General features: G+C 37.2%; 1 protein-coding gene across 1 annotated transcript; it reads right to left on the reverse strand.

The window, feature by feature from the left end:
- Window positions 1-2,397: 2,397 nt before the first annotated feature.
- Window positions 2,398-17,010, reverse strand: nploc4 (NPL4 homolog, ubiquitin recognition factor). The gene is made up of 17 exons (XM_073867131.1): window positions 16,833-17,010; window positions 15,954-16,034; window positions 12,639-12,748; window positions 12,322-12,549; window positions 10,969-11,017; window positions 9,818-9,912; window positions 9,611-9,734; window positions 7,694-7,873; window positions 7,216-7,302; window positions 6,716-6,787; window positions 6,475-6,601; window positions 6,098-6,258; window positions 4,166-4,237; window positions 3,581-3,673; window positions 3,298-3,419; window positions 3,099-3,199; window positions 2,398-2,991 (listed from the first exon to the last, which is right to left on the reverse strand). Exons 1-17 carry the CDS (start codon window positions 16,845-16,847, stop codon window positions 2,834-2,836), a joined length of 1,875 nt encoding a protein of 624 aa, XP_073723232.1. The 5' UTR covers window positions 16,848-17,010; the 3' UTR covers window positions 2,398-2,833.
- Between the last annotated feature and the right edge of the window lie 1,473 nt (window positions 17,011-18,483).

The following is an 18,483-nucleotide window of genomic DNA, read 5'->3' on the forward strand; positions in this document are numbered from 1 at the left end:
AAAGGAACCACACACATAACAGGCTACATACATGTTGTGACGAACTTCGCATCGAGCGTCCTCGGAAAAAGAAGTCACCGGCCGAAAAAATAAGTCACGGAGGGTCCGTGACGTCACCCATAGTTTTCTGAAGATTGTTTTTGAAGCCAATAGTAGGCTGTGCCTGCCGTCACCATCTTGGCTGCGCGTCATCGCGCATCACTCGTGGATATCCGAAAATGGGTAAAGAGGCGGGACGTGGGTGAAGCTGAGGTGACTGGTTGCGGACTTAAGTGGCCACCCCCCTTAATTATGCATAACTTTATAAATAATACAATTTAAACGAATGAGTTACAAAAAAGTCACCCCCCTCAGAGTTGTCATGAATGGCAAAATTAGCTATATGGAACAAAATCACTTTTTGTACCAGGCTGTTAACATATTATTTTCTGCTGTAAAGTTGGGCATTTTAACGTGGGGGTCTACGGGAATTGACTCCCTTTTGGAGCCTGCCTCTAGCGGCTGGTCAATGAATTGCAGTTAAAATCACTTTCGTATTGGCTTCATTAGAGAGATCAGAAGGTTGCCCCTCGATCACCATGCAGGGGTTTGTCATTATTTACAACCACTTTACTTGATCCTGCTTTCTACAAGGTTACTTCCTAAATAAATACAGTAAATGTACATGAAATATTCAATTTAGCTGAATTTGGCTACCTGGGATAGTGGTTAATTAATTAAAGTTTGGTGGTCATTATAAAAAGTGACCACAGAATGTTGGGATTGCAAAATATTTTGGTTCCGTTTGGAAAATGCAATTAAAGTAATATATTTAGCCTACACAAAAACATTTTCACTTATAAAACTTAGTAAATTTTGAAATTTGCTCAGTTAAAACCCTTTCAATACTGGAATATACAACTTGATTTATTGAGTTACTGTCACTACTTAAGGAAGATAAGGTTTTGAGGCTGTAAGGAGGAATTTAAGGTTTTCCCACCAAATTTGAGACCTGAATTGACAACTTTATGCATAACAATAAACAGACATCCCCAAAAAGCACCCATTTTAAGACATGGCCAAATACCTAAATAAATCCACATGCTCTTTGCCTGTGTGTGATGACTTCAAGGAGCCACTAAATGTATATCAGAAGGAGGGATAAATGCCTTTGAAGAATTTATACAGCAATACAATACGTCAAACAACAAAACGCTCATCTTGACATACTGAAAACTTTGTTTTCTAGACAAAATCTTTTTTACATTTGTGTTAAATGATAAAAACAAAAAATACATAATCACACGGAATTAAAACAAGACAAGACCACTGCGTTCCAAAGGATTTGGTTTTATTGTTGAACTACTCTCTGTATTTAAAACTCCAAAACCTGTTGACAGCACACAACTCAGGGCGTCTCGTGCGAGGATGCGGTGTAAGCACATCTATCTGCCGCTCGAAGAAAAAGCTCAAACCAACAAGCTAGACATCTCAAGTGTTCAGAGCAAAAACACAATTTCAAGAGAATGTCCTGTGAACATTGATCAATGTACAGTAATGTCAACTAATAGATTGCATATTTTTAGAAAGTGCCAGACACAAAAATGAGTTTAAGTCAAGCCAAAATGCACAATGAAGATAAAACGTCTTTAAGATAATTCCCAAAAAGACAGAAAAAATTGTTTTCTTAAATATTAACTGTGCTCATCCAACGAAACTCATCTATTGAACTTCATCCAATTCAATTCAGTTTTTTTTTTTTTACAAAAGAATGCTCAAATCTTGCAGATGTCGACTTAAAAGAAAATAAAGCCCAGAGCAAAGATATCAATCAAACGGACCGAGTCTAGACTTGGGTTTTATATTTCCATCTTATCCATTCCCTATCAATCAATCAATCAACGTTTTTCAACCTTTCGGTCTCCTGATAGGTGGGGAGAGGAGTTAACATGTTCATTTAAAAATCCATGATACAGACTCCTCATTGGCTGAACGTTAGAAAATCTCTCACAAGTCTCAGCTAACGCCAGTGAGATGAAGGGAAAATGCCCAATGAAAAGGCGCAAAAATTTCCAAAGCAAACTTAAACCAACCTGCATTCAAATCATAGCTTCATAAGCCCTTTAAAGTCAAAGGTCAAATTACAATCTTAGGAACTGCTCTCCGAGGTTCGAGCCCAAACCCAACATTCAGATTTCAATCTCATGTCCAAGCACTTACACTCCAAGAAACCAATCATCTATCAAATGTGAAGAATTAAGAAAACTGAATGCAAGAAAAAAATTCATGTGCATTTGGGAGAAAATCATTTTCTTTGATAAAAAGAGAACCCACTGAACAAGTTCATCAAAATGGGATTCAAGGCATTTTTCCCAATACATAACTAAGATAAAAAAATCATTTGAAATTAAATAACAGTAGCATTCATCTCTGTTTATTATATACACAACATCTTTAGTAAGTTGGGGAAAAGTTTAACATCAAAAACATTGATAATGTTTCTCCAATGTCCTACGAGTGGTGCCGAGAAGGTTTATTGGACCGCAATAGAGAGAGATGAACAGAGCGGAAGGAGCTTTGCCCAAGTGCTAAATAATAGTCTCAGAATGCCCTGGGCTTAAACAGAGAGTGCTACATGGGTACAACCCATCGTCATCCACCATCAATCATCAAAGTGATGCAGCTCACAGCGTTGGATTGGGCGCACAAGGCTGGGATCGGCGTTTACATCCGACACAGTCAGTGAGGAAGGGGAGGGGTTACGGATTAGGCATACTAAAACGGCAGGAATACAGGGAAGCACACCCGCTCTCACTGCTGTTCCCTGTGGGACGTACGGCGCAGCCTGATTTCGCTAGCTGCGGGGCAAACTACACATCTCGCAGTGCTCAGTGCCAGGCTGGTTCATGAAGGTGCAGTGGAGGCAAGACCACACAGATGAAGAGGATTGTGGGACAGCTTGGCCACCCATGGCATAATCCAGAGATCCGGATGGCTGCACTCCCACTGTGCCTGAGTTGAAGAATCGAATATTAATCTTTGACTGTAGTGCTACCTAAATTTAGAGTTTCTTAGTCAGCACCATCAAATTATGAATCCATTATTGCAAGACGACTTACTGCAGAGCTGCTCAATGGTGGCCCACTGTTCGGATTTCTTCCAGGTCTGAGCAAGTTCTTCATTGGACGTCTTCACTGCATCCAGCAAAAGCCCGATGCTGTCCTAAAAACACAACAGAGAAGATAATATAGTTACAGACCCCTTGTAATTGCATGCTGTCACTATAGGGTGCACAAGTCTTTGTGTCCATCTAAACTCTCCTGTAAGGGCATGACCTCATTGGTGACAAGAAAAAGAAGCAGGTGGAAGTCTGAGACAATGTTCAGGAAGGAGGAGGAGGAAGAACTCTGGGAAAGATACGACGCTAAACTGTGGAAGTCCTGAAAACACACAATAAATGTTTCTTCAATGAACGCTGTACTGGAAATGACACTCTAACTTTGATTACGGTAGTTTTATAAGCAAAATAAGAATCAGTCGTCTGTACACTAAACAGACTTAAAATATGATACTTTTGGACTGTTTGAGCCAGTCTATGTACCTGAGTCTCCCCCAGAGCATCTCTGTTTTCGATAGGGAAGCGAAGCGTGGATGAGAAGGTGAACACTGGGTCTTTTGGGAAAGTTGTAGTGATCTGGAAAAAAGTTTGCAATGAGACCCTTAACTCTTTCCCCACCAGTGATGAGTTATTTCGTCAACTAAGAGAAAACATTTGCATAAAAAACGTGTTCTTGATGAGGTTTAATGTTAATCTGTAATACCACAATTATCCACTAGGTGGCACACTTACCAAATCTATAAAAAACTGAAGCAAAAAGTTATTTACTCATTTTAAACTCAGTGTGTGTTTTGATAATAGTTCTGAATCTGATCTCTAATAAAATTCCTTCACAAACATGCAATTATTTCAGCTTTTTGCAAAAAAAAAAAAATTTTTTTTAAAGAAAAATACCCATATTTAAGAATCTATAAGCAGAAAAAGTATAGATAGGATGAAATGTTTGTTTGTTTGAAAGCAGAAGGTCTATTTTTTATTTGATATATTTGTATGTTTATATATTCTTGAAGAAAATCTTCCCCCAAAACACACACACAAGGGTGCAACAAAATCATAATAATTACTCACATCAATGATCAAGTACTCCACCGGTAGCGGCCGGGCCAAATACGTGATGTCATTGCCGAATTTGTCTTTATCCTGAACGTGAAGAGAGATTTAAAAGGTTAAGAGGTCTTTATTCCTTACTGTAAACTAATCCACTAAATTCCTCTGACAGAAGTTATGCTGATGAAACTGTTTATGCCCAAAGCAAGATCTTTATATTATCTATGAAGCAAGTTCATTCCCATGTTCAATGAAGAGTGACAGAAATAAACAGGCACTCATACTTTTCTGAAACATCAGTCAAACTCTGTGAATGATAGATAACATCATGATTACAGTCCTAAACCAAATAAACACATGATACACAACAAGAAATGGAAATATGTCCCAAAGATGAGCATATGAATGTGTATTATTCTAGATAAATGAAATTAGGCCTGTCAAAAGATTAATTGCAATTAAACGCATGCAAAATTATAAAAGTTTGTGTTTGCATTATATATATGTGTGTGTGTGTGTGTGTGTGTGTGTGTGTGTGTGTGTGTGTGTGTGTGTGTGTGTGTGTGTGTGTGTGTGTGTGTGTGTGTACTGTGTGTATAGATTATGTATTAAAATATATATAAATAAACATGTAAATGTTTCTTAAATACAAACATTAACGTGTGTGTAGGGCCCTATAAAATCCGTTTTATTTTTTCCCAAATTCCGTTTTATTTTTTCCCAAATTCCGTTTTATTTTTTCGTTTTAATTTGTGCAAATTCCGTTTTATCCGTTTTAATTTTTGGCAATTATTTTTATTTACCCTTTACTGTTATTTTAGTCATAAAAAGAGTGTGCCTTTAATGTTAATGATTAAAATGTAAATGATTTGGGGAAAAACTGGATAACAGGATTACTTAATGACTATAAAAGATGCATTTAGACACGCGCGGGCGCACACACACAACTCAATTCAATGCATTGTTTAGTGTGTTGCAGGAGGCTACAACAAGGTGTCAAAGCAGTGGTGCCTTCAGAAGTGCCTTAAATACATCTATCCAGTGGAACGCGATCCATATTTTATACACAATCGCTTGAAATGCATATAACTTTACAAAGATACACAGGATAGTGATCTGACTTATGACAGCATGAACACGCAGCTCTTTGCACGTGCGAGCGAGAGAGAGACAGAGCGCGGCGCCATGATGCAGATGATTATATTTTAAATGCGAGGGATAGTTAGTTTGCCTCAGCTCGCTTGAAATGCATAAAACTGAACAAATACATGAGGATTTGTGTTCGCACTTCGGACAGATGTGAAAGCGTGTGCACGAGGTGCAGTGAGACAGACGTGGATGAGAGAGTGCATGTATCTTTGCGCTCACCGTGAACAGAGTGTTGACAAAACTTCCAAAATAACAGTTCTCCGGTCACATAAAAGTCATGTGAGACCTGCTCGGAACTAAGTGCTTAGCGTCGAATTTCTTTATTTTTTCGCTGACGAAAGCAGAGTCGTGGAGAGCCACTTCGCCATGGTTTGAGTGTTTTGGAGGGGGTCTGAAAACACGGGAGGGGGCGTGTCGCCCAGATTTACTTCCCCTGGTCTGCATTTCCCCCAGACATACGTTCGTCTCCCACACAAAAACATAATTTTATTCAAAATATGTAAAATTCCGCGAAATTCCGCGTTAATACTAGATTCTGTGTTAATTAGCCAATTCCGCGATTCCGTCCGCGATTCCGTGATCGCGGAAATTATAGGGCCCTATGTGTGTATTTATATATAAAATAATTACACACAGTGCACACACATAAACTATGCAAAAAACTTTTATTTTGTATGCGATTAATCACGATTAATCTTCTGACATCCCTCAAATGTACTTCATCATTAAACATTGAATAAATTAAACTTTATTATTATATATAGCGGGTGCTCAAGTTTTTAATGTGTGCCAGTTTTTGTCTACCTTATAGAAGACATCAGGGACATACTGCTCTGTGGTGGACTCTTTGGCATAACCCAGTTCAGGAGTGTCTTTGCAGGGTAGTAGACACTCATCCCTTACCAGTGCCATGCACTGATTGGACACTTGATACCCCTCAAAGTGTACCTGGTTATCGGGACCACCTGTCAACACACAGGGAATGTGCTAAAGCAGTTGAATTAATGTGTCAACACACTGTTTAGGGCAGTGCTTCTTAAACTGAGGGGTGTGAGATGGTGCCAGAGGGCAACATTTTATAAATTCATTAATTTATTATAAATGTGTGTAATCAAACCTCAATCAAAATGCACAGGAGTCATGACAACCGAACATCAGCATGTAAAAGATAAAACCTGTACCTGTTGCTACCACTGTGACAAACTTGGATCCAAAATGGCTGTCTGGGGAAAGCCGACACGGGTTAGGATGCTGGTTCTGAAAGTGTCCAGCTGTGATGCACTCCTCCGCGCTCAAGTAGTACGTGTCCTATAAATGTCAATCCATTACTCATGATATTGAGACACACCATGTAGCTAGTCAAAGTAATGTTTTTTTCATCAATTTCTGTTTGTATTACGTATTAGATATTTAAGGGCTTACCTTATTTCTGGTGTAACGGACGGTGCCTATCCTGGTGTCCTCTGACAGCAGATCTGTGAAAATCCACCCCACCTGAAAATAACACGGCATGCATGTGAAAAACAGATCCGGTCACCTTCATCATCCATCACAAGCTAACATCACAGGAGCAGATGGAAGTTATTAAGGTGTGGAGAAAGAGGAACTCAAATAATTCCCATCGGAAAATGGGATGTATGGAGCAAACCTACACTGAAATAAGTCTATACCTGTCCACATACCCTAGTAAACAGCTTTCTTTTTAATTAAGCATGTTTTTAATGAGTAATGTGGCAACTCCTGTTTTCTGGTCTTTTTTTCTTATTATATTTTACTGATTGCCAGAAGCAGATTGCAGAAAATTCGAATGGATCTAAGGTCACTCTCGCCATTTAAAATTTCCATTTTCTACTGAAACTTATGTATTTTTTTACTCATCCCGGATAAGCCCCTAATTTTGTGAGGTATGGAAAAGGCCCCACCTTTCGTAGGCCGAGCTTGGCGGCGATCTCCTCAACAGCCTCTGCCTTGGGATCTTCAATCAGCTCTAAACTGTTTTGGGTTGCAATCTGAGTAGGAAGCACAGAAAATGTAAATCAGAAAACATTTGACTTTATGCAATCAAAATAACCTCATACAGTTTGATGATATACCACAGTATAATACAACAAAAGGTTAGTTGGCCGGCAAATTCTTGTAAACCAAGTATTGATCAGATAAATTTGCAATAAGCTACTCTTCTATTGCCCCCTTGTGTTCATATGATAACATTGCAGCTTAACAATTTCATGAGAATACATCTAATGCTAGTTTTGTATCTGCTGTAAAATGGGAGCGAAATGCTATGGATTATTGATTAAATTTTAATAACTTCAACAAGTTGAACAAGTGCGTACGAGTTCTCTGTTTATATCGACTATGTATTTGCTGTAAAAAAAGGTTGAGAAAAGACTCTCTCACCTGAGGGGGTTCATAAATGGCAGCCACCTCTGCACGGATGCCAAGCGGGATGTCTTTGTGCTCAGTGTAGCGTCCGTACAGGTAGCCCATCCGCTGGTTACCAGTCTTCCTCCAAAAGTCAAGGAAACGGTCAGCAATGGTGTGGTTCTCAAACATGATGTTGTCCACGTGTCGATATTTCTGAAACACAAGATTTTGCCGTTTCAACAGGAAAAAATGTCAAAATGTGGACAGAAACGCAACACTGTCCCTCTGGGAGCTCTCATTTACTTGCCCGAGCAGAAACTGGATAGCTTATATCAGCCCAACAAATCAATTGCAGGAGAGTTCATCTAAAAATGTAAAAGCTGGGTGAAAGAGAAGATGTTTAAAGGTGCGAAAGAATGCATTGAAATAATAATTTAACTCTGTCCCCGCCAGCATTTTTCAAGATTTTCACAAAAGTTTAATGCCTCCCAGAAAAAAAATATTCTTTAAATATATAAACATACTATAGTAAACGAAAGAACATACCCTCTCCCTCCAAAAAAAAAAAAAACGTTTCATCATACCCTCATTAGATATTTTTTTATCACATCTCAAATATGGGTAGGTTTCTTCAAAAACACCAAATTTTGATAATTCAATTTTTGTAAAGGACTTTTGATAGAGATCAGATGCAGAGCGATTCTCAAAACTTAAATGGACATACAGCTGTTTGCCCTTGGGCGATACTCTCAGGTTTTATAAGTTGCGGAAGATCGCCACCTAGTGGATAATAGCGGTATTGCGGATTGACGAGATAACTCATCAATGGCAAGGAACGAGTTAAATTGTTCTCTGATATCTAAATAGAAGGTATGCAACTTTTTTAAGTGCAAAAATTATCCAGAAACATTTTTACACGTCTATTTAAAACCCTAGGATTTGCCCTTAAGTAGTAAATGGTCAATTATTACCTTATTTGGAAAGGTCATGAATAAATAATGTGGCGCTCTGCTCTGATTGGCTGTTTCACAACTAGGCTCACATCAGTAGCTCACATTAAGTTTGTTTGTGTTCTTTCAGTATAAACCTGCAAAACGTAACTGTAATGTCGTTAGTAGAAATTTAGCCTGAATGCTAGCATATAGCGTTAACTCAGTAGTCAAAACTTTGTTTTTAGCATTTTAACAACTTTGTCACAGTCAGTGTTTTATTGGCCTATTTTTCATTGGCTTTTCGCAAGTACGAGGTTCACATTATAGAGACAGAGCGCAGTTATGCAAATTTGAAAAACACGCCCACCGGGGGGGAATTCAATCCAACCGTCTCCATTGACTTTGTATTGCGAGAGGCCGCCTCCTTGTCATTTCTGGCTTATAACAAAAAACAGAATAATGCCTAAAAGCTGCTGTGTGACAATATATACAGCTAACAAGCCAAAGAACCCAGAAATACATTTTTATAAACTGTCAAGCCGTAAAACCCTGCCTTTGAGGAGAAAAAAGTGGATCGCCGACTACGTTTCCCCCTAGTGGACGCAGTTCTACTAATATGAGTACTATGAAAAGTTGCCTGTTTCCACTTTTCTGTCTGTAAACGCTCGTTTTTTTGAGCTCAACGGCTTATAAAAAACTTATTTCTGGGTTCTTTGGCTTGTTAGCTGTATATATTGTCACACAGCAGCTTTTAGGCATTATTCTGTTTTTTGTTATAAGCCAGAAATGACAAGGAGGCGGCCTCTCTCAATACAAAGTCAATGGAGACAGTTGAATTGTTTTCCCCCCGGTGGGCGTGGTTTTCAGGTTATGACGCGCTGCGCTCTGTCTCTATGATGAGGAAACAATAGTGTTTGAGGCTAATGATATGTCATTACCATGACATCTATGCCTAGGTAAATACAGTTTTACATTCTACGGCACCTTTAAGATAGAAAGACTGATGGGAGGTGGATACCTGTCTATTGAGGGTGATAGCGCTGGGTTGGCATTTGGTACAGATGCCCTCCGGCCAGGGCGGATGTCCCTCACAACCAGACTTAATTTTACAGCTGATGTTCTCAAGCGCCACAAACTTTCCCCTGCGAGACAGAAACTCAACTCATCACACTGTTCCATTGGTCTTAAAAAAAGTTATTCGAATCGAGTTCTCGGGAAAACTCACTTGTCTGCTCCTCCGGTGAGCTTACGGATATAGGCGTGAAAGGACATGTGTTTGACCGGTGGGTCAAGGTGGTTCAGATAGTCTTCATCAAAAGGCTTTAAAATCAAACAATTATTTTTATTATTAAGGTTTGATTATTATGATTGCCTTTATTACTGTGTTAGAGGGACATTCCACTTTTTTGAAAATATGCCCTAGAGTTAAACATTCCATTCCCACCGTTTTGAAATCACTTCAGCTGATCTCCAGGTCTGGCGGTGCTATTTTTGGCATGGCTTGGCACGTTCCATTGAATCTGATTGGACCATTAGCATCGCGCTAAAAAAATAACCAAAGAGTTTCGATATTTTTCCTATTTGAAACTTGACTCTTCCGTAGTTACATTGTGTACTAAGCCTGACGGGAAATTAAAAGCTGCGAATTTTCTAGGCCGATATGGCCAGAAATTATACTCTCATTCTGGCGTAATAATCAAGGACTTTGCTGCCGTAACATGGCTGCAGGAAGTGCAATGATATTATGCACTGCCCGAAAATAGTCCCCTGCTATTGAAAGATACTAAAGGGACTATTTTCGGGCAGTGTGTAACATCACTGCGCCTCCCGCAGCCATGCTACAGCAGCAAAGTCCCCGATCGCCACGCCAAGATGAGTGTACAGTTCCCAACCATATCCGCCCAGCAAATACAACTTTTAATTTTCAGTCGTTCTTAGTACACGATGTAAATACAGAAGAGTCAAATTTCAAATAGGAAAAATATTGAAACTCTTTGGTTATTTTTTTAGCGCAATGCTAATGGTCTAATCAGACTCAATTGATTATGCTAAGCTATGCTAAAATTGTTAGCGCCAGAACCGGAGATCAGCCGAATGGATTCCAAAACGGTAAGAATCAAATCTTTAACTCTAGGGGAGTTGGAAAATTAGCTTATTTTCAAAAAAGTGGAATGTTCCTTTAACCTTTTTCAGCATATAATCCCTTTTAGCATCTCTTATTTTTAAAGAAGGAACATACCATAAATCAGCAACTGATTTTTATTAATCAAAAAGGTTTTTTTAACAGCTGTCAACGATTTAAAATTTTGCAATTAATTTAAACTTTTTAATTAACAGCATCTCTAGATCTTTCAGTTGGTGATGGTACTGTCTTACCTCTAAAGGTACGCAGTGCACACATTTCCCCATAGGACCGTGCCGGCACCTGTAAAACAATGTTAATAAATGCCATGAATGACAAGGTCAAAAAAGCCTCCTAAGGCTGTGCAGTTCTCATACTGTTTAAAATTATTTACCGAGCTAAATAATGCAACAGCTCCAATATATAGCACAGCAGGTATATACAGTACATTTTAGGGATGTCAAAATATGCAATTTCCCATATTCGATGATCATTTAAATTAACGATCAATCAATCAATCGAATAATCGTTAACAGTAATAGTGCAATAAGCCATTACAGCAGTGACATATAGCCAATGACATAAAAGTGTGCGTAAAAATGCCAGCTTCCTCACGCGAATTAAACGTTTTTATTTTGTCTAAATAACATGCTAGTGGGATTGTAAAATGAGTCAATGTAGTTGGTGTTTTGATCAAAATCATCAATTGAATCTCGTAATGAAATATAATGACTAATAGACACAGTAAACTCCGCCTCATAACGGGCACTCCGCACAGTTGGATGAAAGTCCGTGTGTCCATGACAAAATAAGTTTTCATTATCATCAAGTGTTATTTTTCTAGTTGTTCACCTTGCTTTCTGAGTCGTTGATACATCACTTGTTGTAATTATATCCAAGAAGCACACAAAGGGCACTTTTCCGGTCGTCACCTCAGCTTTAGACCTGCGGCGTACTTTCAGCAAAGATGCTTATATTGTAAGACTTCAACCTTCCATTAGAAAACCCGCAACAGTGTTTAGCGTGTAGCGCCTCAGCCAGTAATGATGATGATCAATGATATATGTTGTGGGTGTTCAGAGTGTAACGACAGTCAGTTACAGTTTACATTTAACAGTTTCTTGCCAGAATGTAAGTTTTACATTTTAATCTGTTTATTAAAAACGGCTTCTGGTCTCCTTCCCTGTGTAAAGCAGCATTAGCAGCGTTGCTATGCTAATCTTGCAGGCGTCCCTGAAGAGGGTCTTTGCTTTCAGTATCCTAACTGTGTTTAGATTTTCGGCATCGGAACCTCTCAGATCCTCTGCGGATGCCATTTCGTTGCGTTAGCTGCCAGCCTCGTCTCGAATGAGGTTATAAAGCCCAAGTGAGTGTTTGGCATCAAGCATCGTTGTGATCATGGCTAGTTTAACTTCTTCGCGCTTGTTTAATTTTTTCACCAGCTGTGTATGTGCTTTGCGCAGGTGCCGGACACACGTGCTTGCTTTGTCGACAATCGTTAATTTTTATCGATTTAATTCTTATCGACAATTAATCGAAGATCGATTAATTGTTAACATCCCTAGTACATTTCATTGGGCCTGGAAGAACCATAAAGGTAAACTCACAGCTGGGGATCTTTGTTTCTGTAGATCTTTCCCTCCTGTTTGGAAAGATACTGGTCAATCTCATCCTCTGGGAGCTGTGGTGCAGAGTGTGAGCGGGATAAGGAGGTTGAGGATGATGAAGATGAAGGAAAAGAGGGGAAGGAAGAGGACGTGTGCGGCTGAGCTGTGTCCATATTCTCGCTGGATGTTCCAGCAGAGGAGGGGTAGAGAAAAAGCATGTCGCCATGCCTAGATGACAAAGAAAGACATTTGCGTGTAAACCACTAAGACACAAACAGGTGTGTAAAGAATAAACTCAGATTCTTGTACATACGTACTTGATTTTCAGGATGCTAAGGGACTTGTTCTGTGACAAGATCTCTCCAGTCTTGTCCCGGTTCAGGTAGATAGAGAAACCATTTGAACTGAAGCCAAACTCTTTGGCAACCTGTCAGGAACACAAAGGTATTATCTATGGTCAGGCAACCTAGTTCATAATTTAAACAAGAAACTATCAGGTGAATGTTTTAATAAGAATAAAGGACGATATTCGAGAAAGTCATCAGTGTAATCTCAGCCGAATGAGAGTGTCCATCAGACCTGGACATCCATAAGGTAACCCAACACCCAGTTGATGCCCAGTATCTCTGCTAATCCAATCAGTGAAGCTCTTACTGACCACTTAAGGTGTTCGGATATAAATGTACCCATTAAGTGTAATTTACAACACATTGGAAATGGATATGATTTCAAAAATGTAGCATGAACCCGAAAAACCAGAAGAGCAATATGATGACGTTCCAAGCCCATAATACAACTGAATGAAACACACGGGAAAATGTGTTACGATGCACATGCACACTTTTTATATTTTCTTTTAGATCCTTTGACTCTCTTTGATGCTAAAATCAAACAGGGAGACGGCCTTCATTGATCGCCAGCTCACCCTTCAGCGTCCTGCAGAGACACATGAATCTTTAATGGGGTCTGCGGTGTCTACACCAGGCAAATAAAACCTCACTCTGCTCCAAACAACCTACAGCATTTTACTATATGATAAAAGTTAGATGCCATAATAATACATACATAATAATGTATATAATACCGCTTATTTCACAGCTATTTACCTCATAAGTAAGGTAAGGAACATTAAATATTGATTTGAAATATATATTACTTGCACATTTTTAACAAATGCAGACCTTCCGTGACCACAACCTGTTTACTATTGGTTTTAAGATAAGACATTCCAGTATTTCCCAGAGGATTTTGAGGAGACTGTGGTGGTGATGACGTCACTTGCTAATTAGCATATATGTGATGTCATCATGTCGTGTTTGCGTTTGATCTAGTGTTGGCCCCTGAAATATGTTTCACTTCTACTCTTTGATCTGTATCTGTATTTGATCTGTATTATATATCAAATTATATTTTAAGCCGAATTAAGCTGTTTTAAATAGTGAAATAAAAATGTAAATGGGAATCATGAAAATTCTATTTGTGGGGGCCAGTGTTGATTCTGTGGTGGCCCACCACAAATACATCAATGTATGGGAAACACTGCATTCAAATGTAAGGAATACCCATTTGTTTAATCATTTGTAAATATAATGTCATATATGCTATTAAAAGACATATTTATGTCGGAGCCGATGGTGTAGTGGGCAGCGCTCCGACATGTGGTGCTTTTGCACATTTGGCAACCCCTGCTTGTGGTCATTTGCCGATCCCATACACCGCTCTCCTCCCTGTAGTTTCCTGTCCTTTGCTCACTGTTAAACAAAGGCAAAAACTGGCCAAAAAAAATATTTTTCTTTTTTATTACGTTAATAATTTTATGTTCATATGGTTCAATTAAATGTAAAAGGGTTCAAATTTCAAAATAAATCTGCATATTACTTGCATACATTCTCTTTTTTGAGGACCAAGTCTAAAATTTCTGGTTTTAATTCATTTTGAAAGAATATTTGGGGGATATTGCAAAAATGTCAATGTGGTGTAAACGGTCCGTGTCAATGGGTGTAACTAGTATTTTTTTAATAAAAATATAAATATATTCATAAAAAAAGGTGGAATAAAATATAATCATATAGTTTAGTGTAATATGATTATTTTTACATACATTTTTATATATTATTTGTGAGAGATTATTTAGAAAACAGAGCTGTTTTCAGCATATGTCAGGACAAATATTACAAAAACGCATTAAAATTTACATTTAGAAATAACAAATATTTTTTTTTTTTTTTTTTTTATGATGATTATGTTTACATGCCATCAAGGTGAATAAAATATTGACTATTTCTCACTCTTTGGCGCAATTGGTGGTTACACCATTTGATATTCTCAGGTCCATTCAGTCTTAACTATCATAAAAATTGTGCAAATATAATTTTTTTATTGCATAAAATTAACATAAATACACTATGTGCATTGAAATAAACCTGATGCATGCTTTTAAAACCAAGTTTTTAAAAAAGATTTTTGAATTTTTCATCTTGCCAAAACGTTTTTGTCAAAGAATGTGGAATCCAGTTAAAACATCAAACGCTTGTATACAAACAGGGTGCTATGAGTGTAGATTTTATAACTATTGAGGGCAACGGGACAGTGTCTGAAACTTATTTTTCTCAAGGGACAATATCTGACCCCAAGTTAATTTTACAATCAATTTCATCACTGCTAACACTGTGCTTTTGTTGTGTAGAGTTCTCAAAGACCCTTAAGGGAAGATGCGTCACTAGATGGCCATGTTTGCGACGCCTCAGTGCAGTTATTTCAGTCATGCAAGACTTGGGTCCTATCAACTTGAATGGGCGAAGACAGATACCTCTAAAAAGAAGACAAGCTTCATTGATGACGTAACGGAATTACATTTGAAATATAAACAGAGCAAAAATAAACTGAATAATTAAAAACTGCAATATTAATTTCTAGCTTAAAATGTCATCAAAGTTGTTGAAAGGGAAAATGAAACTTCAATTTACACACATCTATATTTCAACCAATTTTTTTTATTTTTGCCATTTTAATTTTTTTCAGCTAAGCCCTGCTTGACCAATCACTTTCCCTGCAGATGCACAACCACAGGATTTGTGGGAAATCGAAGGCTGTAAAGGCTACATCAAAGCTGCCTCTGAAATTCGATAAGATGCAGGTATCTCAGGAATCAGGAAGTAAAGCAAACATTGATTTGGAACGTGCCCTGACGTCTTTTGGACGCAGCCAATGTTTTTACTATCCCAATTTGTGTCTTTGATTTGACATTCACTAGCAAAAACCACTGCTTAGTTCAATAAAATTTCTGTGAATCAATTGAAACTGTCTATGTTCATTTATTTTAATAATCCCAAGTTACATTTTTGCAACAAACATTTTGAATCGTCTTCCTATAAAGCTCCAGTTCATCCGATTGATAAAGCTTATCAAACATTTAACTATATCTGTCTGTGTTTAAGTGTTTTATTCATATGTCAATTTGTTTTAAACCTATATCACCCATCTCTACCGTCAGATCTAAACTGGAGATAACGGGAAAAATTATATCATTCAGTTATACAAACAGTAAAATATAAGTGCGTGGTAGGATGTGACAGGTGAAAGCTAATGCAGCATTAAGGTAATTAAGAGTTAAATATGTGCTTGTTTTCTACCTTTTTGAGAAAAGCGGCAGCCGTCTCCCGCTTCGTTGAGGGGATTTTTTTCATTCCATCAGGAGACTGTACACGAATGATCTGTCGATGAATAAAGAATAAACAATGGTTAAGGCAATGCAAAGGGTATGTTTGTTGTCCAGACACAAAACATTCACTGAACAATCAATAAATATTAGGTTCTGTCTGCCTGTGTAAAGAAAACAGGTGGCTGGAAGGCAGAAGGACATCTGACACAGTAGCCACTCGAGCCATGTCACAGGAATCCTATTAAAACACAGAGCTACTGTATCTGGTCTCACTATCCTGCACAAAAAAACTTAAATTCCAATCACAAATGGTATTTGACCGCCTTCATTTTGATCCATTTAATCGCCGCTTAAAGACCGATCTGCAAAACGCCTTTTTTGCTGTCTTTTAGTACCAAACCTTTCTGTCAATAAAGTCATATGAATTAGTTACCTAACTCGACAGTCAGTGTGTGTAAAACAGTTAAAACCATTCTACAACCTTCTATTTTAAGATGTTGACTAACCTAATACGATTATTATTTAATTATGATTAAATTTAAATCCCTTCCTTGACTTTAATATGTTGCTAGCATTAACTTAAATTGACTTCAACTGACACTGTTTTCATCAACCCTCTGCCAAGAAAAACAAACACCATTTCTATCGAAATATTAAACTTCCGCCCTGAATCGTAAGAAAAATGAATCACATCGATGAAACGCATACGCGAATAATGTATTAATGTTATAGTGTTTAATGTTTTTTGGAGGATTTTGGCATTAGCATCATGCTAACATTTCTGCTGCCTCATCACTGGATGACACACTTCACTAAAACTTCATTAATGCACGCACGAGCAGACACTTACCATGTTTTCTGCCATTCTGACGGGGTGAACTGTACCTTCTGTTGTCACTCAAATGAAACCTCAAGTGTATTGATGTCGCTGTTTATATGATCTGTTCTGATCTGAGCAACGATACAAAACTCACAGAACCGGTGCTACATCTGTATATGTCCGGCGGGAAACGACTAGTCTTCTGCTTAAAGTGACCGGACAGAAACAAGAAATAATCTTCTGTTCCGGAATGAATGTGTTTTGCCTTGTAAGCAAAAGTTATGTAAAAGGTATTTTTCTTATATTTTCTTTTTTTAATAATTATATTTATTGTAGAATTTACCATGCATGACATTGACATGACATCAACATTATCTAGTTGCTGTTATATAATTTCAAAGATTTTTCTTTCTGCTGGTCCAACAATTTCCTAAAAATAAAATTATTTCACTTAGCGTATCATATTTTAAACATATTCGATTATTTTTATGTGGAAAAATCATTAAAAATGTATATATTTCTTTAATTTACATTTTTGTTTATTTTAGGCAGGGTTACCAAAAGCGAGGTTCGCAAACCCCTGCTGGTTCGCGGGGTAATGTGTGCTGAAAAATATTAATATATTACAATAAAATCATAAAATGTAAATAAATAAATAATAAATAGAACATAAATAAAATCTAAATACCAAAACAAAAACTCTTCTGTAGAAAAATAACTCTTATAAAAACAATGCACTCTCAGTGGGATTGATTAAAATCATATTTAGCTTCTTTCCTTTTTAAGATTTATTTTGATCTCACCCTAGTGAGCCTTTATTTCAGTTACTGATGTTTTCAATAGTCAAGCTTTAAACATGATACATGTGATATGTGTGAGCAGTCTAAAACAAAAATGTTCCAGAATATCACCTCTAGACCGCAAAAAAACACAATCTTTCAATCTTAATACATGTAAAGGGTTTATTTATAATTATATATATATATAGATCATTATACATATATTATGATGTCAGAATCATATATTATACACTGTAATTGTATATGGATGGACAGATTAATGGATGGATGAAATGAGACCAAAATAGTGTGTCAAACATATTGATGTGCGCATCAAACACAAAGAAAAAATGAACAAATCCTCACGCTTGACATAATAAAAAGAAAGTTTAGAAACAGATTACTGACTTGACAATTAAACATAAATCTATGAAAGAAGTACTAGAAATAATGAAAAAAGCAAAAGGAGTAATACAATAAAATAAACAAATGTAAATAAAATAATGACATTACATAGATGACATATGACATAATAATAACATAATGATGAATGATGATGAAAGATAAAATAACACAAAATGATCACTGATGAAACAATGATAAATATGATACAAGACATGACAGCCCAACACAGTCACCTATTGAATCCAAGAATATTAGCCACAAATCAATAAAAGTGTTTCATTCAGTCCAAAGCAGGGGTCTCTGACCTTTTTGTGAGCAAGGGCTGCCACAAGGGATAAAATTATCTGGTGGTCTACATTTTTAATATAGTCTACTCAAACCTTTTTTGTTTTACTTGTTGATTTTATTTCATGTTCATCATCATTTATTTATCATTTATTTAACAATCATTGTTTAAAATGTTAACATACATAAAAGAAGCCAAGCTTTAACAAAAA

The sequence above is a fragment of the Misgurnus anguillicaudatus genome, chromosome 4 (assembly GCF_027580225.2).
Source record: "Misgurnus anguillicaudatus chromosome 4, ASM2758022v2, whole genome shotgun sequence".
In the NCBI taxonomy this organism is placed as follows: domain Eukaryota; kingdom Metazoa; phylum Chordata; class Actinopteri; order Cypriniformes; family Cobitidae; genus Misgurnus; species Misgurnus anguillicaudatus.

Excerpts from the sequence above, each read along its gene's own strand:
- nploc4 (XM_073867131.1), bottom strand. Across the intron at positions 6,788-7,215 it reads CCAAGCTCGGCCTACGAAAG|GTGGGGTGGATTTTCACAGA; the intron begins GTGGGGCCTTTT and ends TGTTATTTTCAG. Across the intron at positions 3,420-3,580 it reads ATGCTCTGGGGGAGACTCAG|GACTTCCACAGTTTAGCGTC; the intron begins GTACATAGACTG and ends GTGTGTTTTCAG.